Consider the following 25,629-nt stretch of genomic DNA (forward strand, 5'->3'; position numbering starts at 1 on the left):
ATGCGGGCAAGACAGATGAAGATTATCGTTGTGTGGCAAATATACACTCTAAGAACAGTTTACACCCTTTGGAGTGCCCCTTCTGCCACACAACAATAATCGTCATCTGCCTTGATGCGTTTCCTTGCCTTAACGCTGCGAGCCCGGTACTTTCCTGTAACGTTCGTGATAGTCGATGATAGTCGGATGATAGTCGAATAGTGATAGTGATAGTCGATGATAGTCGGAAATGCTACCATGCTGATAACGCGCATGCCGTTCGTTACTGTAAAGTACCGGGCTCGCAGCGTTAAAGAAAGGAAAAGCATCAAGGCAGATGACGATTATTGTTGTGTGGCAGAAGGGGCACTCCAAAGGGTGGACACTCTAAGAACAGTTTACACCCTTTGGCGTGCCCCTTCTGCCACACAACGATAATCGTCATTTGCCTTGATGCATTTCCTCTCTTGAAAACGCCACGCCCGCTACTTTCCTGTCGGGAATGCTATGTCATGCTGATAACGCGCATGCCGTTCGTTACTGGAAAGTACCGGGCTCGCTGCGTGAAAGAAAGGAAACGCATCAAGGCAGATGACGATTATCGTTGTGTGGCAGAAGGGGTACTCCAAAAGGTGCAAACTCTTCTTAGAGTGTAAACTGTTCTTAGAGTGTATTGTTGTGTGGCAAGATACCACTCAGAGGGTGTAAACTTTCTTAAAGTGTACACTCTAAAAACGTTTGCACCCTGTGGGGTGTATATCTGCCACACAACGATAACCGTCATCTGCCTTGATGCGTTTCCTTTCTTGAAAACGCCGCGCCCGCTACTTTCTTGTCGGGAATGCTATGTCATGCTGATAAGGCGCATGCCGTTCGTTACTGGAAAGTACCGGGCTCGCACCGTTAAGGAAAGGAAGCGCATCAAGGCAGATGACGATTATTGTTGTGTGGCATATATACACCCCAAAGGGTGTAAACTTTTCTAGAGTGTTAACACTCTAAAAACAGTTGCACCCTTAGGGGTGTATATTTGTCCCACAACAATAATCGTCATTCGTCTTGCCCGCGTTTCCTTTCTTTAACGCTGCGAGCCCGGTACTTCCTTGTCACGAACGGCATGCGCGTTATCAGTGTGACGCAGCATTCTCGACAGTAAAGTAGCGAGTGCCGAGGTTTCAAGAAAGGAAACGCAAGCAAGGCAGATGTCGATTATTGTTGTGGGACAAATATACACCGCAAAGGGTGCAAACAGTTTTTAGAGTGTTGTCCTGCATGAACTTCAAGATAACAGGGCGCTGTTATCTCCACAATGCGGGATGAAACATGATCATTTTGGCATACATAATTTCGGCTTACGATGATAACGGCACTAAACGGCCTTTGTAAAAATCTCGTGCAAATATTTGCCATACTTTGCGCAAGGGTTGCTTGTGAGCTTTTACTAATTTGTGTTTTATGCATTTGGGCGCTTTCTGATGTACTGCTGGCAACCCTGTATAATGACTGTATAATCACGACAGCTACAGCTGATCGCACTCGAGCACTCATCTACGCCGTTCTAGGTCGTTATCATTGCATTTTTGATTATCAGGTTGTCTTAGTCATGCATCAGGACCACGAACGGAGCGTTGCAGGCTGAAAGAATTCATACGCGCGCATGTGACTGCTTCGATGGAGTGGGTAGCATCACATACCGCTCCTACAGTCGACGCTGGTTCTGCCGTAAATTGCTGCTGCTCTCTGTGATGCACGCATGTTAGTGCAGCTACGAGGAATCCGTGCGCCGATAACATGGATCTAAGTTTAATGATCTAAAGATAGCTGCTAGCTGCTTAAAAATTGGGTGGCAAAAATCTACGATCTCAACGTTTGTTTCCGAGAGACACCGCCAAGCGTAGTTTTTTTTACCGAGGTCTGCTACTATTATGCGTTTCTGACCACGATCGTAAAGTTGGGTTGGTTTATGCACAAAGGAAACAGTAAATCGGCAAGCACAAAGTTATCTTCAGTTTTCGATATATATATTAGGGTGCAACTGGACTAATTTGCTTGTTGCCACATTGCTCGTTCAGCTGATTCGGGGCACTGTGCCAATGCATAGGCACACCAGTAATAGTAATATTCAACAGCCACTTGTGCGGTCACTTATAGTACAGTTACTATTTTGTTGTGCCTTCAAAGGCAAGTATTGGAATGTGCAATGAAGCAGCACTTGTCCTCAGAATGTTTTATGTCTAGATTATGTATTCCCTATATCATCAACTGGCTCTTTGTGCTTTTGCAGCCGTGGCAATTGGTGCAATACTGCTGTGTGCGCCTTTCCATAAAATGCTCAGCAGGCACTGTCATGTTTACGACATTAACATGGGGAAACTTGCTGTTTGTGCTGAAAGAAATAGTACATGGCGAATGTAGATACTTTGACACAAGGTTGCTGTGGTCTAAAGAGCAGGCACAAGTTCCTTGATAGCTCTGTAGCATACTGTGCACACTGTAGGTTTAGTGTTAGAAAACATCAACTGGGCTGTCTTTTTGGCAGGCACCACCACTACATAATCTAGATGTGCATTGATGAAAGCACATCGTCACACCTTCTGGAGCCTTGTAAAATAGAGGTGAACCTTGTGAATTGTTTCGTGGAATCCAAAGGCAGCCTACAAAGTGTTCGCTTCCAAATAAGGTATGGTAACATGTACATGTATATGTTGCTGAATGAAAATGAAAGTTTCACATAAGGGGAGATTATCATCCGTCAGCGAGCAGCATAAGGCTTCTAGCTACTCTCGGCTGGTGACAATTTTTCTTTCATGATGTCATAAGTGTGCGAGTTTCAAATTGGTATGGGGCTAAGTTGCGACATCCACCTAGAAGATGTTAGTATTGCATATTTTTTAAATTGATATCGGCTGTAATTGCCTCGTTATGATCTGACAATGTTCGTGATTTTTCATATGTATCACAGTGGGAGCTTCAAGCTCGGCTTCGGTGCATGGCCACCACTACCATGGAGCAGCTTGGCCATGTGGATGATCTGCGTGCCCTGCAGGCAAGCCTGGGTGACTTGACGTAAGTGCTGCCTGCAACATGAAGGTTTTTCATTGCAAAATCATTCAACTCACCATCATAAGTGGTGTCCATGCTATCCCTGGGGGCTTATGGCTTCCTCAAACAGTGTGAAACCGTGGCTTGTAGGACGGAAACAATGGAAGACAAATGTAGGAGTTACGGTGACCTGTGGCTTGACAAGCTTGTCGAGTGTCAGGAATTGAGTGTTGTGCAAGCATTTGCCTTTTACCAATAGCTGTCAGTTTTGCAACGTTCCATCATACTATGCACACGAAACAGTTCCATGTGGCTCCTGAAATAGTAGACAGAGCATTGCTTAGTAAGCTCTGCTCATATTTCACGCATCGAGATACTGCATAGAGCTGCTTTGCTTTCACATTTTTTATTAGCATGCACTTTTTATTAGTATCCCAGGGGCACGAGCGATGTGCATTCAGTCAGCTTAGCTGCAAAACAATGAAGAAGCCAACTTGATGTACCTTCATGCTCTATGCAGTCGGCTTAGCAGTGGAGCTAGGGCAATATTTGGCCTTCTACTGCTAGAATGAGCATTGTGTGCACATGCAATATTTCAAATGAGTTGTTTTGCTGTTGTTTTGTCTGAGCTACTCAAACATGATGTCACCATCCCTCGCTTAGTGTACTGCAGTTGTAGCTGCCTGTGATCAGAAAGAGGATCATGTTCATGAGCTGAAATGTATTACAAAAGCATAGTTTGTTCAAGTTGCATAAGATTTTTGGCATCAGAGTTATGGTTTGGCATAAAGGCTAATTAAGAATACTGATGGCAATTGTGCACCAAGGCAGCAACATGTGTAACTGAATGCCTGAGAAGCCATTGGAGGTGTCTAGTGATGTTATGCATGCTTGTATGACATCGTTAAAAAAAAAGCTCTGTAATTACTTACCATCATTGAAAAATGATTAGCAAGGTACTTGTTGCCATGCCGTGTTCTAACGCATATTAAGATTACTTAATTTAACTGGGACTTTCAGTTTGTTAAGGCATTAGGACACTAGGATTATTAGGATACTTCATGCACTTTCCAGGGGTATGTTTGTATCTGTGTATGTTTCTATCTTTTCCCGCGTACCTGAGTCAATGGGTAGTCTGTGGTCAAATGTGTAGCACATTGGGTTGCCTTGGTGACGGAACAGGGTTCGAAACCAACCGTCAGACCAACTGGTCACTGTAGATGTGCGGCTGTGTAGGCACCACTGCTCGAAGAAACACTTTGACGCTGACTTGGAGCATTGAGTATGTGCCGCTCGGTCTGTGCTGGTCTTCAATGAACCTCTTTGGCGCCAACTTGATCCACTGGAAATGTGCCAGTAAGTGTATGCCACTCTACAACGAACAACTTTGGTGCCAACTTAAGTAGCTAGGTATGTGCCACTCCAGTACAGTTATGAAAAAGATCCCTTAAATTGCACCGATGCTGAATGGAATCGAATCCATGTCACAAGTCCCTCAAGGACAGCAACCCGACGCTTTAGCAGGCTGGACAATGAACGCACTGGCTATGTGCCGCTCTTCAATGAACCTCTCGCCAACTTAAGTCAGTGAGTGTGTACCACTAAGTGTGCGGCAAGCGAGGGAACAATTTTCATAGTTCGCAGGCACCGGCACACCACACTTTTCATCTTGGAGGCCATGTGAGGACTTCTCGGCAGTGCCGCTAGATGGCACAGTTCGTCCAGAAAGAAGTGCGAGAGACAAGCCCAGTCTCCACATGACATATGTTTCTCATCATTTGCATGTACCAGCATGCCATGCACTTTGGAGGTTTTGTGGCAGTGGCATCCCTAGATTGCGCTGATTGTCCTTAGGGAAGCACAAAAAAGGAACCTCCCTGCAGTACATGTCTCATACATAACTCGTTTCGATCGTGGCAATACGTTGTGTCGCTATGTTGATTCAAGGCTAAATGCATTACCATTGACAGTAATTGTGAGATGGCTTCCGCTGCTTTTTCAATTTATGTGCTACCTCAGGCAAAGCGTCACCAATTGATGAAACAGCTTACATGACCAGAACCAGATAGATAAAAGAGATACACGAAGAACTATTCGATCAAGCTAGCCATTTTAAATGTTGTTTAAAGTATTGTTGTGAACTCTTATGCTGCGAAGACATATAGCTACAGAAAACTACTAAAACCTGGTAATTGTGGAATGTAAAGCCTGTTTTCCTATAACTTCTCTAGCTTTAGTTAATGAGCCTCATTTTGCATTATGCTGTCTTGAAAAGACTGACGAATTCAGGTTAATCCACCTTCCAAAGCAATTGGCTACAGCACAAATGTTAAATGTGCACTCTTAAGCACCAAGTACCAAGCACCAAGTTCACAAGTACAAGTATTCCAAAATGCACATTTTTGATGCTAGTCAGGAATGACAATAAAGGATGAAAACCACATGATTTTCTGGCACTGTTGCAAGGGACAGGTCTAGAACTTGGGAGATGCCATCCAAGAAGGCAGCATTTGCTGTTAGTCCCTCTGTTCACCAAATACTGCCTTCAAATATGTTTAGTCTCAAAGAGGAGATGCCCTTCATCATAAACATCAAAACAAACAGAATGACACAAGAAGGTGACGGGACAAGTCGCTATGTCCTGTCTCCTCCTTGTGTTGTCCTGTTTGCATTAAAGTACATACAGTAAAACCTCGTCTAATTCGAAATCCCGGATAATTTGAAGGTTTTCTGCGGTCCCGTATTTTCCAATGTAAATTTGACTGGATAATTCGAACCGGCAGCCTAGGCCAACCCAGTTAATTTGTAGATTTGGGGTGCTATGCGCCAATTCCCGATCCCCATTTCACACCACACCCGATGAAATGATGATCATTCGGAGCCGCGAGGCGATGCCACATAGCAATTGTGATTATTTATAGATGAAGCGTCCGATCCGTAGTACTGCTAGCACAAAAATCAGTCCACGGTATGCCTGGCGGCCCGCCGGAATGCATGTCTGCAGAGGAGAAAACGTGCTTCACTGCAATGCGGCGGGCATACCGGTTTTTGTCACGTGCTCTCATCCCCCACTCCACACGCGCCTCGCAGTCGCAGCGTCGGCATGTGTTCTATGCCACTGCCACTGGCTGCCGTTCGGCCATTCTCTCTCTGCGCCCGTGGTGACATGTGTGCGCACAATGCCGGTCTCCGCCGTTTCTTTGTGTGCGGTGGTTAGGGGTGTTGCAGCTAGTGTGGTGTTCTTTTTTTTTTTCTGAACTGTGCAAAAGTGCCAGTGAGCGAAGATGCCAAAGTATAAGACTTTAACGCTGCAGCATAAGTTCTGCTTGATCCAGAAGCGGGTAAGAACACGTGTTCCAAGACTGAGTTGACTGAAAGGCACAGCGTGCCCCTTTCGACGTTGTCCACAATATTGAAGATTAGGTCGAAGGTACTGGAGGCCTACAGTAAGAAGCGGTCGTGAGTACGGGCTCCCAGGTACCAACATGTGGAATCAGCTTTACTTCGCTGGCTGCAGAGAGCAAACGCAGCCCACCTTCCCATCAATGGAACGATACTACGCGAGAAGGCCAACGACTTGGCTCTACAACTTGGGCACGAAGAGTTCAAGTGTAGCAATGGATGATTCAGCCGTTTTAAAGAGCGCAATAATTTGACCTTTGTAGCCGTCTGTGATGAGAGCAGCAGCGCAAACGAGAGCGTCGTCGACGACTGGAAGAAACACACGTTGGCTCCGTTGCTTAGCGAGTATGGTGCAGACAATGTGTACAACCTTGACGAGGCAGCCCTGTTTTACAAGATGCTGCCCTTAAAAATGTTCGCAGCGAAGGACACTGTGGTTAAGGGTTGAAAGCAGGGCAAGGAAACAATTACCGTTCTGTTCGGCGTGAACATGTGCGGTAAATACAAGCTGCTGCTACTCATAGTTGGAAAGAGTGGGAAGCCCAGCTGCTTTAAAAATGCATCGCTGCCGCCGAGGGATGAGCTTATCTACCAGCACAACAGGAAAGCCTGGTATCGACCTCCTCGACTTCATCGACCTCCTCGGGGCCATATGTCTTATTGTGTATGCATGGAAGCAAGTGGAAGCCACTTTGATCATGCACTGTTTTGAACACGCTGGTTTCTCGAAGGAAAGCACCATCGATGCTGATGCTGACTATTCATGTGCACTTGATGAAGAAGGAGCCGAGTATTGTGACCGCATCAATGCACTCTGTGCACAGGATAGTGAATCCGGTGCAGTCGGCTTCGCCGAGTATCTGAACTTTGAAAATGATCAACAAATGTGCTACTCAGACTTGGAGAGTGAAGCTACCGCTGATGCGACCATGTGTGGTGACAGCAACAACGATGACGCTCACAAGCCCTCCTGAGCACCCACTCTCGGGGAAGTTATTGGATCGCTGAACGTTATCCGCAGTTTTGTTGAGTGCCACGGTGGAAATTCTCAAATGCTGCACGTAGTTGGCCAACTAGACAACATGACCCTTGGAACCCCGAACTACAGGACGCGGCAAACCAGCATCTCTGATTACTTTAACTAATCCAGAGATTGTCGAATGAAGGTAGTGCATTCCTGCAGCGAAATTTTTTGCCTGGGTTGTATTTCTTTGTGTGTTCGGTTAATTCAAAAATCCGCTTAATTCAAAGATTTCTTGCAGTCCCAATGACTTCGAATTAACGAGGTTTTACTGTATACTGTGAATGCGCAGGAACTAGTCTCTCAACGCATTCAGCTGAGGAGTTTCCCTATTGGTTGAGCAACAGCAAAAGGGCTGGCTACAGTAACAGCCAAGACTAGTAAGGGTGGATGCGAAGAAGACAGTTCATAGCGCAAACATCTGCACATTATTACAGTGGATATTTAGAGAGATTAGGAAAACGGCTAATCTGGCTTCACCAAGTACCTAAAGAACCTCATTGTCATCTGCCTCTGACAAAATGGACGAGTGTACACTACAGCAGTGACACCACAGAACAATGAGGCACTCCTTTGGATTCAAACTGCAGTATTCATGGCTGTATCTCATCTGTCACTACACTTTTCTTTATATCGCAAAGGAGCTTTCACGACATACCATCAGCACGGACTAAAATGTGAACAGGAAATAACTAATTAGAATGCCTGTTACACTTAATTACGTGGAAGTGCGATATATAATTGCTCATGCAGCTGGTTTTCAGTCGTGGAGCTGCCCCAAGTGTACAGTTCGAGGTCTGAATTACCTAGTTAGTCACTGTTGCAAATGCAGGAAACTGAAGAACACATTGAAGTAGTTTCAGAATTGCTTGTGTTTGAATTTGTGCTGATACATATGATACATGTACATCATACATAGTCCAGATTAAGGCAGCCAGATGTCATAAGATGTTCATATTAAAATAGGCTTTGTGTGTACTATCGTCTGTAATAAGACTTAAAAGGGAAAAAAAAGGTGCTTCTACTCAATTGTCTAAAAACGCAAAGCGTGATCATTGCTTAACTGATTGCCAAATGCTTCTTAGCTTTGATACTGCCTGTGAAGTGAATCATGCCAGTGTCACAAACACTGGCAGATATGAAAATTGAATTGCACTTTCATGCTTTTCTCATTTGCATTCTGTTCCAGCATGGTAGCACATCTGTTCAAATATTTGATTATAGATTTGATTATAGATTCGACCCCACTTCAGGTATCACCTTGAAGTCCCATTGCAGTGATGAGGTGTCATTTTTCACAGCTCAGAAATTGCACACGGTGATGAAGAAAGGTTATCATCAGCAGTGCACATTCACACGCTACAATTGCTTGTGCTACCAGATGAAGGCATGTTGGCGTGCTACAGCTAAAGTCTCTGGATGCATTGCGTTTGGTAAACAGTGGCAAGTGCCCTAACGTTTTCTTAACTTGTTCTAGGCATGGTCGCTGCACTTCATCTGGCAAATCACGTTTTACACTGTTGATTGTGAAACATAAAGCAGTGAACTGAAGGACAGTGCAAAACATGTGCATCTAATGTCCTTGGCTCCTGAAATGGTAGGAAACCCTTTTTCGTTTTGCAGACGAAACCAGGGCCTGCTTTTGGACACAGTGCAGCAGGAAAACAACCGCTTTGCTGATGCCTTGGGGAGCCTTGATGACGTGGTCAGTCAACTATTTTGTATGCAGCTTATTTCAGACTACAGTAATGGGTCCGTGGTGATGGGCATCACAGCGCAGTCTCTGGCCACCATTGCTAAATAATAGATATTGGCTACACTGAAATCACTGCACAACATTACAGGCTGCAAAACGTTTTGGTGTGGTTACTGGTGTCACAGCTCTCCTGGTACCCATTCACATGCTTGCCATGAAATTGCGTGAACTCTTTTTCAATCATTCAGCATGCGCTCAATACAATATCTCCGAATGTGATTTATAGTCATCTAGTGAAATCATCTTTACTAGCGCACAACGTTGTGGGAGCGATTAATTTTGATCACCCTGTCATGCATATACAAAGTGGATGAACATGGGTATTGCAAATGGTGTGCTGAAAAGGTAAAGCTGGATAAATGAATGCATACTGAATCAATGTTGTTTTGCAAGTTAGTGGCATACTCTACATCTCGCTATAAATAAAAATTTTAACAATTCATTTTTAAAACAAGGTCACTGTCAGCGAAGCATCGAACAAGCTTCTCTGGACTACTATACATAATCTCATTGGAAATAGTGTGAGAGCAGCATGTTATACATATGCTGTAGCTCTTATTTGTACTATAGCTTGGAAATCTTCGATAGGCTCCCATGTTTCATATCACCTGACCACAGACTGTTGTTCCCACAGGATTGTGCCACTTCCAGCTTTACGGGGAAAGAATGCTGTGTAAGAAAACGCTGTAGGTAAAATTATTAAATGAACTTTCTTGTCAACACTTTTTCACTACTGAATCTACCATTTTGATGTTTTTCCTATTGAGCAGGCAACATGCTGTGGTAGTGTCAACTTTCCAAAGCAGTGTTTGATTTTGTCACTCGCTAATGGCGTTTCAGTCGACTAACTTGGAATAGCTTCCAGGGATACTCACAACTCGAAGTGATGTTTTAGAGCTGGAATAGCTGGGGAACTGTCTTGCAGACCAGAAATATTTTATTTCAAGTTATTGATTACGAACAAACAAGCCGATTGCTTGGTGTGCAGCTGCAGCGGGCTCGGGTGTACCAGGCCAAGTTGGTGCGCCTCAAGCGTGACATGACGGAGTTGCAGCAGCGGAGTAGCCGCCTGCGCAAGCGTGCCTTGCGGCTACAGCAGCTGAAGCAGAAGGAGGCCCTGCAGGCAGAGCAACAGCGCCAGCGAGACCTGGAGCGCACACGGCAGCTGCAGCCACGTGTGGCCCCACAATTGGCTCCCCCTTAAATGAGCAAGCATATGTGTAGATGCTGTGGCTATGATGTGAACAGTGCAATATGCAGGGAAAAGGAAGGTACCTGCGAAATGTCCAAATTCATTGATCGCTCACCTCTATGATAGAATCACAAAATGAAGTGAATAACTGATCCAGCCTCTAGATTAATGTGACATCTGCACTCAGTAGACCAACCTCGCCATGAGTTTCACTACGGTGACATGCTGGGCTTGTTAGTGTATCATATGAGAGAGAGTAAAGTGCTCGGTACGGGACACAAGAGCGACACCAGGTGCACATACGGTGCTAACTTTCACAAGCATCTTATATTCAGGACCAGAGCTATTATGCCATTGCTCTGAGCATATGTTCAGTGATTTGCCTGTTGAAAGGCTTGTTTAGCTCTGTCCCTGGAAATTAGAAAGTTGAATGTTAGCACTATGCGTGTGGTGTGTCTTGTATTGGATGTTCTACACTGTAGCTGCAACCAGTTCCTCTGCACCACCGCTACCATAAAGGGCGCTGGTAGTTGTGTACTAGTCCTAAAGGGCTGAAGGGCAACTATGGTAAGAAAAACTTTGCAATAGGAGTGGGTTTGAGAAGCTGCAACCTCACACCTCGCCCTTATAATCAGCAGGAAAAATCCACTACATTGAATTTTGTTTGGCATTTCCTTCAAAGTTGCCTTGAACCTAAGTGCTGAAGGGAAGCGGAGAGGACTACAGGCATCATTATGTTAACAGGGCAGCTGTGCATGCATTCTGAACATGGTGAGGTGGGTCTTGGGGAACATGTTGCCAGGCTACTAGATTCATACTTGTGTCCTTGCTCAAAGTACACAATTTGCGTGAGGACAAAAGAGTGACAGACAGGCGTGTTTCTCTTCAATATTTTTGCAAAGTGTGCTGCTTATTTAAACCTGCATGAGATGGGTCTGTTGCATTGTTGACAGCTTCTCTGCAGAACCATTAAATGTGGTGCGATTCAGTGCCACGTCACACTTGTCCGTAAACTCCCTAAATCAGCGATTCAGTCTATCGTGTGGATGGAGTTCTCATTCGTGTCAGTTTTGCATTTTCATTCCTAAAGGTGTTCCTCTAGTTCCCATTAGTGTGTGTGCTATACGTAGCACAAGAATAATGAATATACAAATAGCCCCATTTATTGCTCTGTCAAATCCAGCTCTACTCACAAAGCACATTGAGATTGTCCATCTCTGCAAGAACTTCCGTAGACAACTCAATATCACAAGTTACTATGTACATTAGAGTCGAAATTCAGCAGCCATAAGTGGCATGGCCAGTGACATGTGGTAAATGCTCACAGCTGGCAAACATTCTTGAAACATGTCAGTTATGTTACAGCCCTAGGCAGGCCTTCACACTGGCATTTTTCTTTTTTCGTCTACTTTTGCTCAATGACATGTCACCTTTTTTCTAACAAACTACATCTGTGCGAGATGAGTGGCTCATTATCTGAGATAATTATGATACAAATCTTATGGAATCAATGTGGAATATGAATGGGATGAAGAAACCCCTCAAACAGTTATGTGGATTTTCCCTCCATCTCAATGAATATGTGAAGTTTATTCCCTGAAGAAAAAGCTGGAGCAGAAGTGCTGGTAAACAGGACTTCAGGCCCTAACACATTTCACTGGTGTACAGCAAGTGAGTACACAAGGTTGTTCTGTAGTTGAAGAAAACATACACTCGCCAACTGAAAAACAAAAAAATAAAAATTCTTTTTACGTTTTGGCATCCAGTACGGGTGCCTTGTTCACAAGACATTGCGATTACGTTTAGCTCAGGGAGGGGTCCCCATGTTTGTTTTATCGTGGCTGCCATAGATCGTATGCAAAATTATTCAAGGAGCAAGCGGGATGGTAGTTTATTTTCCTTTTCGATGACTGAAGCCAATTGCGAATCAATACTGTGACCAGATTTTTTCATGATGCTCTGCCCATGCATTAGACACTGTGTGACCTGCTAAATCATTGTTGTGCTGCTGTAGCCTTCTTTTTAAGTTTCCAGTTTTGCCTACATAGCACTCCTGGCAGTCTTCACACAGAATTTTGTAAATGTAGAAAAATGTAGAAAAAACACACAACCTACAGACATGATAGTGTCAGATTGTAATTTTTCTATACGAGAAAACATAATTCTGTTATGTGAAACTCAAAGAAACCCCTTTTCCAGCATTTCTACCATTCATAGACTGGCCACGACGTCCGCCATTTGCACGCGCTGGCGCATGAATATCTTGGAGTCCACGAAGCGGTGCGCCTGTTTCCTTGAAACACTTCCAGATGGCACTCGCCTCTGCCGCATCACAGCCCACGCAAAAGGCCGCGTTTCTATCAAAAAGCCCAACTTCGTGCATAGCGTTTCCCAGTAAATATTACGGTTATATACACAGCAGTTGTTGGGAGGTGTGAGAAGCAGTCAGGGACCTTTGAATGTTACTGTGTTTTACTCTTAAAGGCGAAGCTTAGGCATTCTCCAAATATTTTACTCTGACGACTTGCTGCTTTAGTTCGCTTGTGGGGATGTGGCAGATTTGCACTTCATAGTCTTTGAATATTCTTGAAGTTAGCTTGCTCACCCCTTGTGCTTAAGGAAGTGAAGCCCACTTCCTTGTCGTTGCTCTGGCAGGAGGGTTAGCAGCACACCTTTCTTCAGTCTTCAGCTCAAGTTTTCGTGCAACAGCAGTAGAACATAAGTGTATGCATGGGAAAACAGTGTCAATGCAATTGATCGTTTTTGCCCTATGGGATGGGATGACTTAAAGTGCAGCTATTCCCTGTTATGCATAGGCTTTCGATGTATGCTTGTTGAAAGGCTGGGTGCAGTGCAGTTGATTTCAACATCAAGGAAAGCAATGTGGCCATTTACTTCTTCAACAGTGAATTTGATCGTACACGGAAACGAGTTTAGGTGTTCCACGAAAGGTGCAACATCTTTGTGGCGGATAACATAAAAACACTTGTCAGCATGCCGCATGAAAAATTTCAGTGCAGGATGGAGTGTTGCCTAGGCTCTTCCTTCAACAGCTTCCAATGCAAGATTGGCACAAGCCACTGAGACTAATGCCCTTATCGCTGACCCAAACACCTGCCTGTAGAATAATCCATTGAATGAGAAATATGTGTTGCGTAAGTTATAATCAAGAAGGCAGCACAAGGTGTTGACATCGAATGGGGTGTGCGAAGGCAGAGAAGTGTCGCTGTGCAATGCTGTTCTACTGTAATCAACAGCATAGTCTACAGGTATGTGCGTGAACATTGACTTGACCTCAAAGGAGACCACAACGTTTTCGGTTTTCAAAGCCACGTTCTTGATGTCGATGAAGTCAATGGAGTTGTTCATGTACATTGATGTTCGTCCTACCATGGGCTGAATTACATCATGAGGATATCGAGAAAGCTGGTGCAAGGAGGAATGTGTGAAGTGTGCAGTTGTACGAAGCGGGGCATCAGGCTTGTAAACCTTAGGGAGGCTGTATATCATAGGGGCCGAGCCAGCAAGCAGGTGGTAATACAGATGCTTGTTTTCCAGCAGTACAAACTTAAAGGACTCGGTCAGTAGCTTTTCAAGTTCGGACTCTGTCTTTTTCGTAGGGTCCCAATTGACTCTCCAATACATTGTTCCGTCCTGGAGATGTGCCATCAATTTTTAGACTGTTTTCATGATCCCAAACAATGGTTACATTCCCCTTATACGCTGGCAAAATCATGGTGTATTGGTTGTTCTGTAGTCTCTTCATGGCTTCTCTATCAAGGTTGCCGAGACTTGAGGTCGTAGCACTACGAAGCTTCAAAACAGCCTCAATGGCACAGGTACATGCTTCACTTTGCAGAGCAGACTTGACCTAGCATACAGCTTCTCCTGAACATACCATCTTGCGCATACTCGGAGTGGTACGAATGTTAAAATTGCGGCCGTGGCTTAGGAGATGAAGCTCTGCAGCATCGAGGATTGACAAGTTGCAAACACTAGTCTGGGCGTGAGGGCATTGATATTTCTCAAACAACAAAAACTTGTCTTCCTAGTACTGCTGCTGCGACTCAACAGAAATGAGTCGCAGCAGCAGTGCTAATTTAATGGAGTACAATTTCGTGGAATTCCGTGGGGTTGAGGCGCTCAAGCCTGCTGAAGGAAATCGTTTTCCAGGCGCTTTGTGGTTGCCTTCGTCTCAAAGTTGCATGCTTGTAAAAGGAGCTTTTCATTGCAGTGGGTTGTCCAGGCTATTTGCGAAGTGTAATGCAATTGAGGGTTTGACAAGAGCTCGGCTGGTGAGAAAACAACATGGTTGAAGAAAATGTGCACTCACCAATTGAAAAACAAAGAAAAACGAAAATGTTTTTGATGTTTCAGCACCCAATACAGGTGTCTTTTTCACATTTATGAGTGCACATTTTTCTCAACTACACTTTCTTACCAGACGAGCTTTCGTCAAATGGGCAATTACAAGTTTATGTATAGTTGGCCACAGAAGATAATGGGACATGGGTTTCACAATTTAATAAATTGCTGTGCACGTTGCATATTGCAGACCGAAGCTTGGATACAAGTCAATGTATTCAGCCAGTTCACAGACCTCGTGACCCTTAAAGGGGCCCTGAACCACCCCTCGGGCTTGGTGAAATAACATAGTCCACAGGTGGCATACGCTGCTGTGAACATCTCGGCCAAGTTTTGCTGTTGTACGTGGAGGGCCCGCAAGCTGATTGTGAAGTCTCCTTTCTCTCAAACGCTCTTTTCAACAGAAGGCCCTATTCTGGACTCTTTATCTCTTCTGGACGCTTTATTATGTCCTTCCCTTAGACAGCTGCTATTGGCCAATAGCTGACATTAAGCTGCGGTCAGCTACATGGTGTAGATACAGCAGCCGCCATGGGGTGCCACCACGAGTCCACTGGCTAAGCGCACTGTGGCTTGCCAAGGACAACTGCGTTTGGCTTATGTTTAGCACATTGTAGGCACCAAAGGCAGAAGTCGTGGCATCTATGTTAACGCCTGAATGAAATTTGAAGGCTACGGCATGTTTCACTGTGCCGTAGCCTTCGCAATGCAAGGCACTGAACAAATGGGAGCACAGTGGAGGCAGTGTTTTGACTGCCAATAACTCTGCTTCTGCTGAACGCATTGCAGTACTTTCTGTGGCAAAGTACTTCTGAAATAACCACTTTTCACTTTAAAATACCTTTCTTCAATAAGATGTGGTACAGGGCCCCTTTAAACTGTTGTGGGCGACTGCACAACAGCAGTAGTGAACTGTCGATGGCATGGTCCTGTACTGAACAATGTGAACCTGAAGCACGCTACCTTCAAGGTGCTCTGTTTTTAATTTGAGGTGGTGATAGCAATTGGCTTTAAAGATTCAAATAGTCTCTTTTGGTGTTCAGAGTTCCTACAGTATGCATGTGATCATGTGCTGTATAAAAAAATATGCTCCTTAGCTTTACTGTATTTTGTATTTTTTTAAGGACTAACAAAGTTTATTGCAACAGTTATGTACATATTTTCTTCACTGTCCATATGAATTCCAGTGGCATTGCTGTGCCAAAATGAATTTGTACATGTGGCTTGGGAATAAAACAGTTATGTACAGTACATATTTTCTTCACTGTCCATATAAATTCCAGTGGCATTGCTGTGCCAAAATGAATTTGTACATGTGGCTTGGTAATAAAGTGGACTGGTTTTTCTCCTGGAATGTGTTCTTGAGTCATGACTCAATAGCAGCGAGCCCAGATGTTGTGGGGCATTGAAAATAGCTCTTAGCTTAAATAAGTCAAACTTTAGAATGATATAACTGAAGAAGAGAAGGTGGGCGGCATATGTCGAAGGCCACGAGATTCACTCGGGAGTTCCACTAGGTTCTTTGGGTGTTGCTGCAGGAACTTTCATTTAAGAAGACAATGCGCAAATTAGGTCTATTCAAACATGGCTAGTCTAGTGGCCGAGTAACGCTGCCACAGATATCAAGCATTGGGCTTGAACCTGCATCATAAAGTACAAAAGCTAGAAGGTGAGGCTCTGTACTTGTTAACGAAAGGTGCATGCCAAGGGTTTCGGACTGCGCTGCGCACTTTCTACCACGTGTCGCGTGCTTGTCGACCTTCCCGCAAAACTGAAACCCGCAGATGCCCACTACCACTTGTGTCTACAGCCTCTGGTCAGAACCAATGAATTGATTTGGCAAGTTCAAATGCGGGTGCCAAGGTTTCCCCGCTCAGCCGACGGGGTCTGCTCTATGCCCGCCAGGCCTCGTGGTCGCCAAATGACTGCAAAGGAGCCACCAAATATTCGAAGCGACAGAATTTATTCTACACAAATCGACAGTTAGCTGTTCAGTGCCTGCCTCGCGTAGCGGAGTCCTGAAAAGACAAACGATAGTAGTTAGCAATAAAATGTGAAACCCAGACCGCCAGTGCAATCGATAGTAGCCAGAACTTACAAATATTTTTTTACAGCATTACTGCTTCAGGAGCTGGTGCCGAACTGCGAAGAAAGGAACCGCGAAGGCGCTCCCGAAGAAGAGGGCAAACTTGATGGTCAGACCGTACTTGTTATCGATCTTGAAGGGCAAGTTCTGCAGCAAGAAAAGTGTGGGCAAGCAGGTCAGTGAGCGCGTACCGGTGTCTTCCGTAAACCTATCTCACCGAACCAGGAATGCCGCTCGTGTCGTGGTCATCATGGCCACCACTTCTTCGGATGGCCGAGGTAGTGAAATTCCGCGCTACAACGGCCAGTCGAGCAACGCGAGACATATTCATGCCTTTCACTCGATACTCGTACGCACGTCTACCGAGTGCCCTTCTTGACCCTCCTTAGCTCCGCCAACGTTGGCTCCGTTTGAGGATTACATTGGATACGGAATCGTGCAAGTCTTGGCAGTAGCCAGCATGGAAGCCAGTGTCAGAGTCGGCGCAAGCGCGCGTAGAGCGAGCTAGCCGGTCATGCCGGTGTGTGAACGGGCGTTTGAGTGAACGGCGTGAACAAATTCTCTAGTTGTGACTCCCGGGTTGCGCCAGCTGCCATAAAAATGGCCACCACAGTGTCCAGCACGGGGCCATTCGTAAACATGAGCTCTTCTTCACTGTGGACACCATACAAAGACCTCCAGCAGGCTGTAGAAGCGGTGCTTGTACACAGGGATGTTGAGGCCGTGGCGGACTTCGTCGCTGCGCTTCGGCGCCATCGGCGGGATTTCGCAGCCTTGCTGGTAAACCCGGCGCGATGCGCCCAGCATCGCGATGCCGTGTCGCGAGCACCGCAGGACGGAATCGCGGTATCCGGCAAGTCGACGCCGCAGCTGCTACCGCAGGACGTGGTGGGTGAGGCGCTGTTGCTTAGCGAGATGTTTGATCTCAACGAGCTGGCTTCCTTGGAGTTGGTGCTAGCGGCGCAGCAGCAGTTGCCGCTTTTCCCTGAACTCACGCGTGGTTTGGTAGCCGTCCTGCTATATTACGACGGCCGGCGTGCGTTGGTCAATGCACTGCGCACGCTTGTTCAGGTCACCGAGGGCCGCACCTGGACGGTCGGCCTCAACGCCGACGTGCTGGCCACTGTCACCAAGTACACCAATGGTCTGCGCGACGAGGACGGTGTGCTGGCTCGCGCACTTCAGCTGCTCGATCGCTTTGACTACGCGCGCGAACTCGACATGCTGCAAAGAAACCGCGCCCTTGGGCCACCGCGCTACCGTCGTCAGGTGCTGGACATGATCCAGGAGACGCAGCAGTCTCTAGCCGAGGTGGTCTTCTGTTGGGCCTGCCAGACACCGCTTTCCAAGAGCGACACCCTGGCGATTGTGCGTTTTCTGTCGCAGCGAGCCCGGACTGCAGGTGATGGCGCTCTCGACAGCGTATCGCTCACGCTGCTAATGGCGTTGTTCTATGCACTAGACACGACACCGCTGTTTCGAGACGCCGATTTGGCCCTGGCTTTGCATCGCGAGTTCACGGCTTCTCAGCAGACGTGGAAGCAAGAGGCCCTGTTCCGCATCGCACAGTTCGCTTGGGCACTCAGTCTGCGCGCGTCGTCGCAGTTGCCGGCTGCGGCTGGCCTGGAGTCAGAGCTGACCGTCTGCCTAGAAGAAGACGAGCGTCTCGTGGATATCGCCATCGAGGCCCAGGTGTTTTCTGCGCTGCGGCAGCTGGTGGTGCTTTCGCCGTTGCTGCATCGCGAGGAGTTCTTCCTTAAGAAGATGCACACACTGCTTGCTGACTTCGTAGCCCTCATGCCACTCAAGCTGAAAGAACTGCGCAACCAGGGTGATGAGGCAGCGCGTATTATAAGCACCTATGCGCAAAACGGCCAACCGCCGCCTGTGCAACTACCACGTCACTTCGAGCAGTTGCTGGAACTGGTTGCTGAGCTGTATTCACAGGATCCCCTCGAACTCAGACTGGCAGAGGACTTCTGGGTTGAAGCCCCCGAGGGTGGTCACAGGCGCCAGCTGGCTAAATTTGTGCGTCTGGCGGGTGACCTACTTCAAGCGCCACTTTTTGTGCCATATGTGTCGGCACTGAGCAGCCTGGCACGGTCTCGCACTAGTGCACAGCACTGCTTTCAACTTCTCAAGAGCAATGGCCACCTGGCAGGTTCACAATGGAGCCCTGTTTCATGGGAGCATTTTCTGGGATCAATGCGCAAGTACTTCAACTGCTTGCACCCTGAAGGCCCGCCTGAGCAATACCGGGCTGCTCAGCCTGTTACAGCGCTTGAACTCCGTGCACTGGTTGCCATGCTCAAGCTTATGGAGACGGTGGTGCAGTATGATGAGCTCGCTCGACTGACTCTTGCCGATCACCCACATCACAGCACACTGGCGCTTCTGGCTGGCTTGATAAGCTGTGCTGTGCCACCAGAGCTGAAAGCGGCTCTACTGCGTGCTTTAGCTGCCTTTGCCACAGCCCCCGAGTTGACGCCACGCATCTGGCAGCTGCTAGTGCCCTGCCTGCAAGGTCTCCGTGCTGAGCTAGACGAGATTGAAAGCCGCAATGAAGAATTTCCCATCACGGCAGCGTTGCTGGTTCTGCTGGCTGCCCTGCTTGATCATCCTCCGGTGCCTGGCACCACACTCTTCCTGGAGCATGTGCGTGAGGCTGTGTTTCTACGCCTTAATGTTCGTGCTTATCGACATGCGACTGAAAAGTGGCAGCTGGCAGCTGCATGTTTGAAAGTGCTGGGCAAACCTTGTGTGGAAGTACTGTTGCTTGAGTATCTTGAAGAAGGGGGTGCACTGTCGCTGCTGCTGCACCTTCTGGATGAAGCTGCTGGTGAGCTGGGAGACCCTGCAGAGGCCAGCCTGTGTGCCCTACAGCTTATAGAACAAGCCCTGCAATTACCATTTCGTGATCGCCCAGGGTGTTCATTGCACCGTCTGCTGTTGACCAGCACTAACCCGCGTACACAACACCCCGACTGTGCCCGTGTGCTGGCCACCTATGTTACCCACGGGGCTCTGCAGCCACGTCATGCCTTGTCGGCAGCACGCATCCTGCTGCAGCTGTGCATGCAACCGTCCTTGATTAGCCAGGTGGAAACTGCCTTCCGGGCTGACAGGGTCCAAGTCCTCATGCATGGCTTTGCTGAGGCTATTGAGGTAAGTTGCTCAATAAAGATTTTTGCTTCTTAGCTTTGTAACTGAATAACTAACTAGCTTTTTTGCTGTCAGCAGGGCCGTGTGAATAATAATTCTCTCACACGACACAGTAGATGATTTGCCTGTGGCATCATGGATGCAAGCTCATACACTCTCACTGCTGGAAATAAGCAGGTTAGATTAAGGCGCACCTTTTGAATATGCTAGTGGACCTCCAACATGCCGGTTGTGGCGGTGCTAGTAGAAGCCACCTTCTAGTGCCTCATTACAGTAGGTAGCTCCTGCCATAGTGAAATTCCATTTTGAAAGGAAGCACTGGTATAGCCATCCAGACAAAAAGAAAGTGCCAAAATGTTATACCTCATGTTTCATGAAATGCATTCAAAATTACTAAGGGGACCTTGAAATGATTTTGATGATTTTGTACGAATGTACTGAGTCATTATAGTAGGTTTTTCTGATCATTAAGGGACACATTTAAGCGCTTCCCATTAAGCATGTGATTTATTATAAAGCCTTGAATATGTGTGTCGCTACCAATCACAGCGGCGCCGCTCCTCCGAGTTTTCAGCCGCCCCATTACAATATATGTATGTAGTCAGCACACATGAGCTAACTGATTGGCTACCCAGGTAGCGACATTGATTATTTTTCTAACTTTATGGTGAACAAATGTTATTCAAAATAGTTTAAATATTGGTTAATATATTTCTATGAAAGAAGAGAAAGAAAATACACAACAACAATTTATCACAATACTCAAGCACTTCCTGCACACAGCAAGTGTCGTCTGCTTGTGGTACTACATGCTCCGTGTTTGTCTCGAGGTTTCTTTTCACGAGGACCATGAATTGCTCTTGTTGCGTTGTGGGCTGCAAATGTAGTGATTGGCTCCATGTCAAACTGCGACATATCGCTGTGCTGCAAGGCGACAGGCGAGCGAAGTGGCTGCAGTGCATCTGGCTGTTGGTATCCGGTCCGCGCCAGGATCTAGCCGTTTGCGGCCGTCACTTCATGCCAGTGAAACCACGGTAGAGAATTTTAGCGTTTCCAATATTCTGGTAAATGCAGGCGGACTGGGCGTTGTGCCAGATGGGCAGAGGCGCAAACGTCAGCGGCTAGCAGGGTGCATGCACCTGGTGGCACAGAGCTTGTAACAAACAAAGAGCTAATATTGACTCTTTTCATAGAGCAGTTTGCTCTAGAGTAACGAGATGGCACTTTTGACGGCACGCCGCACGTTGCCTCAGCGAATGAACGTAAATATGAAACCATTACCCCTTCCGCCTTGCTGCTGTGTGATTAGCTGTCAGAAATGCAACTGGGTGTTCACTAATGCACTGTGCTCCTTTCATGCTGCAGAATGTGGAACAGTAGAGGGAAGGCATGTGCAGTGGTCGGCTGCAAAAATAGTGACTGTCGTATTAAGGAATGGAATGAATTTGTTTGACCAAGCCCTTGGACTGCTGCGACATGACTGCATGTATTGCTGCCCACCCTTCGCGATACGTGGCTTTGCTTGAGGATAAAAAAATTAACTTTTGCGCCAGCATTGTATCGCTAGTCATCAAAAAAAGGACTTCAACCCCAAAATGTTGACAAGAGTGAGTACCACTAGCTAAACGGAGACTTAAGGAGTAGCACCACTTTCTGGCATAGTAAGTTTATCGCGTTTTATCTACACATATCCACCCCAACTCACACACAAACTTACACCCACTATATCGCCCACATATCAAGGATAAGGGAATGGACTCACTCTTGAATCAATGCACCGAAGCATGGGTGACAACGACTACACCTGTGTAGTTTGATGAATGTTTGAAGCTGAATGTTTCGTGACAGTCCACAGAGTGAGTGAGTGACTAGCGATCTTCGCTAGTCACTTCGCTACCAGCTATTACAAAGCACGGATCATCTACATTTCAAGCCTGTGCGCAGCAAGAACAAACGTATCGCAACTGAGCACACCTGTGAGCAATTAGGCGGAGAGTAAACAATCGAATAGTGACTGCACGAAAGAACTTTACGGGATCAGAAACGTGACACACCATTGGTTCAAAGTGATTTTCAGATAAATAAGAGCCAAACACACAGAACCTGATTTAATTAATAAGCAGAAAGTTTGGAGAGCTTGGAATGCATTTGTAACCCTGCTTTTAGTACAAGCACCCTATACGCCGCTTGCACTGTTTGGACATGTCATAATGAGCACTGAAATTGCTTACACGTTCTCCGAAGTTGTGACCAAAGCTTCATGTCGTTCACCCAGCCACCGTCTACAACATCAGCCAAAACAGAGGTTTGCTGAGCCGCACCAAGCATCATGCACATCCATTGTAAACATGGAGTCAACTTAGGCAAGCAATGGATGTGTCACCACGCGATCAAACATGACAGCACCCACGAGATCGCCAAAAAAAGGGTCAATAACAGTAACCAAGTATATTCTACTTTGCTGCTGTGGTAAATTCTCGGCAGCCACATAATCGTAAACATGTCTTTTCAAAGGTACACTAAAGGCAAATATTAAGTCAAGCTAAAGTGATAGATTAGTGCTTGAGAATCTCTAAAGTGTCAATATTATCACGTACAGAGCCTTCATAATTGAGAAATTCAGGTAAATGCAGGACATGATTAGAGACTGCCCCGGGACATGCAAGTACTCGGCCAATTACGGAAGCACTCCTGAGTTAAATCCTGTCACTAGTACTCAACCACTCGTTGCAAAAAAGCATCCTTGTATTGCATTATAAGACGAAATAAAATGTTACTTGTCCAGTTCTATTTCATGTTTAGAAACAAGAACTCATTGAAATTACCCTTGACGACGCGGGCAGTCGAAAGGTTTCGTTTTCGCTTGACTTTGCACTGTCCACGCTTTCGCACTTCAGTAGTTTCATTAGTGCTTAGTGCTGCGCTGGTTTTGCTGGCTAGCAAAACTTGCACAAACTACAAGTAGCAGAGAATTGAACTTCCATATGATGTCGCAGGATGCCCGAACTGTCTCCGCCACTTGACGGCAAATGTATCCCTGTGGATGGATGGATGTTATGAGCATCCCCTTTAGAACAGGGCGGTGGGTTGTGCCACCAAGCTCTTGCTATTATAGTGCCTAATGTCCTACCTAGATGAAAAAAGAAAAGGAAAAGAAAACCATGATGAATTTCAATAATCAAATTTTCTGACCCCTTATTGTGAACTCTGTTTTCCTACATCTGTTTTTTGTAATTTCCCTACATTTCTTCCACCAATCTTCCAATCGCCCCTTACTAAGCTCTATTGCGGACGTATTTACTTTTCCCTTGCTCTCCCTGAACCCATGGACCTCAAGGAGGCCAGTGGTGCTTAAATGGCCCGCTGGGCAGATATCTTCACATTCTAATAAAACTGTTCCATGTTTCCCTAGCTTTACCGCAGCAAGCACATGTTTCTTCTTCCTTCTTATATCTCGCTTTATAGGTGCATGTTTTAAGGCATCCTGATCTCGCTTCGAAAAGTAATGAGCTTCCCTTTGAGTTATAAATTGTTTCTTTCCTGATTTCGTTTTTTTCCTCTGAAGTAGTTACTCATGGCAAGTTTCTTTTCCATTGCCGCCACCCATGAGATTATTTCAACCTCTCTTACTTTCCGCTTGGCGTTCTTTGTTGCTGTGTTGCTTACCCTACAGTCCGCGTACTTGCTGGTACGCTTCCTAGTTCTTTTCCTCCACTGTAAATCAATGTTTTTTCTTTACAAATACCTCAACACTCTCCCAGCCGATTTACTTTCTTCCATATTCTTCAGTTGTTCTTCATGATCATTTTTACTGTGAGCTTCCCTCACTTCAAACCTTGTCCAGCCCATATCACCCTGCATAGCTTCATTTGTAGTCTTCCTGTGAGCACCCAATGCGAGGCGTCCCACTGGCCTTTGTTTTCCATTGAGTCCTGATTGTACTCCTGATTTCAAGCAAACAGCCGCATCTTCACATGTAAGTCCTTGAACCATTACACCTTTCCGCATACTCCGGAGTACCTCGTACCTATTGTATCCCCATAGCACTCTGTGCATTATTGTGGCTGCATTTCGCTTCTCCTGTGCTGTTATTCTTTTTTCATGTGTTTCCATATATTTATTGCCTTTGTTTATCCATATACCAAGGTATTTGTATTCTTTTACCTGAGGTGTTTCCTGGCCCTGTATTGCCACTGTCTGTTCACTGTTTTCATTGAATGCCATAACACCCGATTTTTTAAAGCTAAATTTCAGACCTAAATTCTCGCCTTCCTGTCCACAGATATTAGCCAGACATTGCAAATCACCTTGCTTGTTATCTAGCAACACAATGTCGTCCGCATAAAATAAACCTGGAAGCTGTTGCTCTACTGCTGATATTATTTCCTTCTAGCCCCCTCTCCATCTTCACCATGTACATGATAAACAGCAGTGGGGATAAAGGGCACCCCTGCCTCAGTCCCTTGTTGATATCAACTTTCTCCTCGCTCTTCATCCCTTCCCATTCTACGCAAACGGTATTTTCTAGGTATATCTCTCTCAAAGCTGTTGACAATCGTCGCCTTCCCCTTCCAGAATATCCTACAAAATTTCGGGGTCTATGTTGTCATATGCTCCTGTAATGTCTGAAAAGGCCACATATAATGGCCTGCTTTCTGCTCTTGATATTTCAATACACCGAGTAAGAACAAATAAGTTATCATCCAAATGCCTACCTATTCTAAAGCCATTCTGAAGTTCTCCCAAAATGCCGTTATTCTCTGCCCATGCTTGCAGCTTTAATTGCCTGCATTGCTAACCTGTATGTTACCGATGTAATGAGTAAATATGTAATATGAGGGAGTTCTATCTTTCTGATCCTTACCTTTATAAATTAAATTCAATCTACTTTGTCGCCAACTGTCTGGTATTCGTCTATATTTTAAAGTTTTTTCCACTGCTTGCACCAGTGCTTCCTTACTTTTTAGTCCTAGTTCATTAATCAGCCAAACGGGAACCTCGCCTAGCCCTGTGGCTGTGCGCTTAGGAATTTTCCCTTCGGCTTTCTTCCAGTGGAAGTTAGTCAGACCAGCTCCTTTTCCATCTGGTTCTCTTTCATGCTCTTTTTATTTTCAAATACAACGTCGTCATTGCCTTGGAAAGATTTCGGCTTTTATTTTACGGATGTAATTTAATGCCACATTCCCTTCCAGTTTGTTTCCATCTTCTTCGAGGATATGTTGTTGTATTGTTGACTTCCTCCCTAATAATTTTATGTGGTTCCAAAATATTCTAGGTGCGGCCTTCTTCTCATGTATTTCTGACAGCCATCGTTCACTTTCACCTTTTATCTTTGCTTGCACCAGTATTTGAACCATAGATCTTTTCTCCCGGTATATTTCCCATTTACTGGCTACTTCATCCTGCGGCAACTGCGCTTTTTTTGCCTGCCTGTGCTCTCGGGATGCTTTCTGTCATTCGGCAATTGATTCTCGTATTTCCCTGTTCCACCAGCTTTTTGGTTTCTTTTTTCCTTTCCAACGAGCACATTGTTTCTTTTTCTGTATTTCTATCATTATTACACTTAGCAGCTCGCTATATTCCCACTCTTGGCCATTTTCCAAGTTCTTCCTCAACTCTTGTGA

The 25,629-nt window shown here is 45.8% G+C and overlaps 3 protein-coding genes across 3 annotated transcripts in view; 2 read left to right on the plus strand and 1 right to left on the minus strand.

The window, feature by feature from the left end:
* Positions 1-1,459: 1,459 nt before the first annotated feature.
* On the plus strand, positions 1,460-16,111 carry Pldn (biogenesis of lysosomal organelles complex 1 subunit pallidin). The gene is made up of 4 exons (XM_075692581.1): positions 1,460-1,541; positions 2,942-3,045; positions 9,068-9,149; positions 10,189-16,111. Exons 2-4 carry the CDS (start codon positions 2,969-2,971, stop codon positions 10,402-10,404), a joined length of 375 nt encoding a protein of 124 aa, XP_075548696.1. The 5' UTR covers positions 1,460-1,541; positions 2,942-2,968; the 3' UTR covers positions 10,405-16,111.
* A 590-nt stretch (positions 16,112-16,701) lies between these two features.
* Positions 16,702-17,261, minus strand: LOC142582660 (cytochrome c oxidase subunit 7C, mitochondrial-like). The gene is made up of 3 exons (XM_075692583.1): positions 17,061-17,261; positions 16,856-16,990; positions 16,702-16,775 (listed from the first exon to the last, which is right to left on the minus strand). Exons 1-2 carry the CDS (start codon positions 17,172-17,174, stop codon positions 16,874-16,876), a joined length of 231 nt encoding a protein of 76 aa, XP_075548698.1. The 5' UTR covers positions 17,175-17,261; the 3' UTR covers positions 16,702-16,775; positions 16,856-16,873.
* A 50-nt stretch (positions 17,262-17,311) lies between these two features.
* The window catches only part of Nup205 (nuclear pore complex protein Nup205), a 30,519-nt gene continuing 22,201 nt past the window's right edge, over positions 17,312-25,629 (plus strand). The window contains exon 1 of the mRNA XM_075692580.1: positions 17,312-20,008. Within this exon, the coding sequence (XP_075548695.1) occupies positions 17,444-20,008 (2,565 nt within the window). The 5' untranslated portion in view covers positions 17,312-17,443. The remainder of the gene's footprint in view (positions 20,009-25,629) is intronic.

The sequence above is a fragment of the Dermacentor variabilis genome, chromosome 5, assembly GCF_050947875.1.
Source record: "Dermacentor variabilis isolate Ectoservices chromosome 5, ASM5094787v1, whole genome shotgun sequence".
Classification (NCBI taxonomy): domain Eukaryota; kingdom Metazoa; phylum Arthropoda; class Arachnida; order Ixodida; family Ixodidae; genus Dermacentor; species Dermacentor variabilis.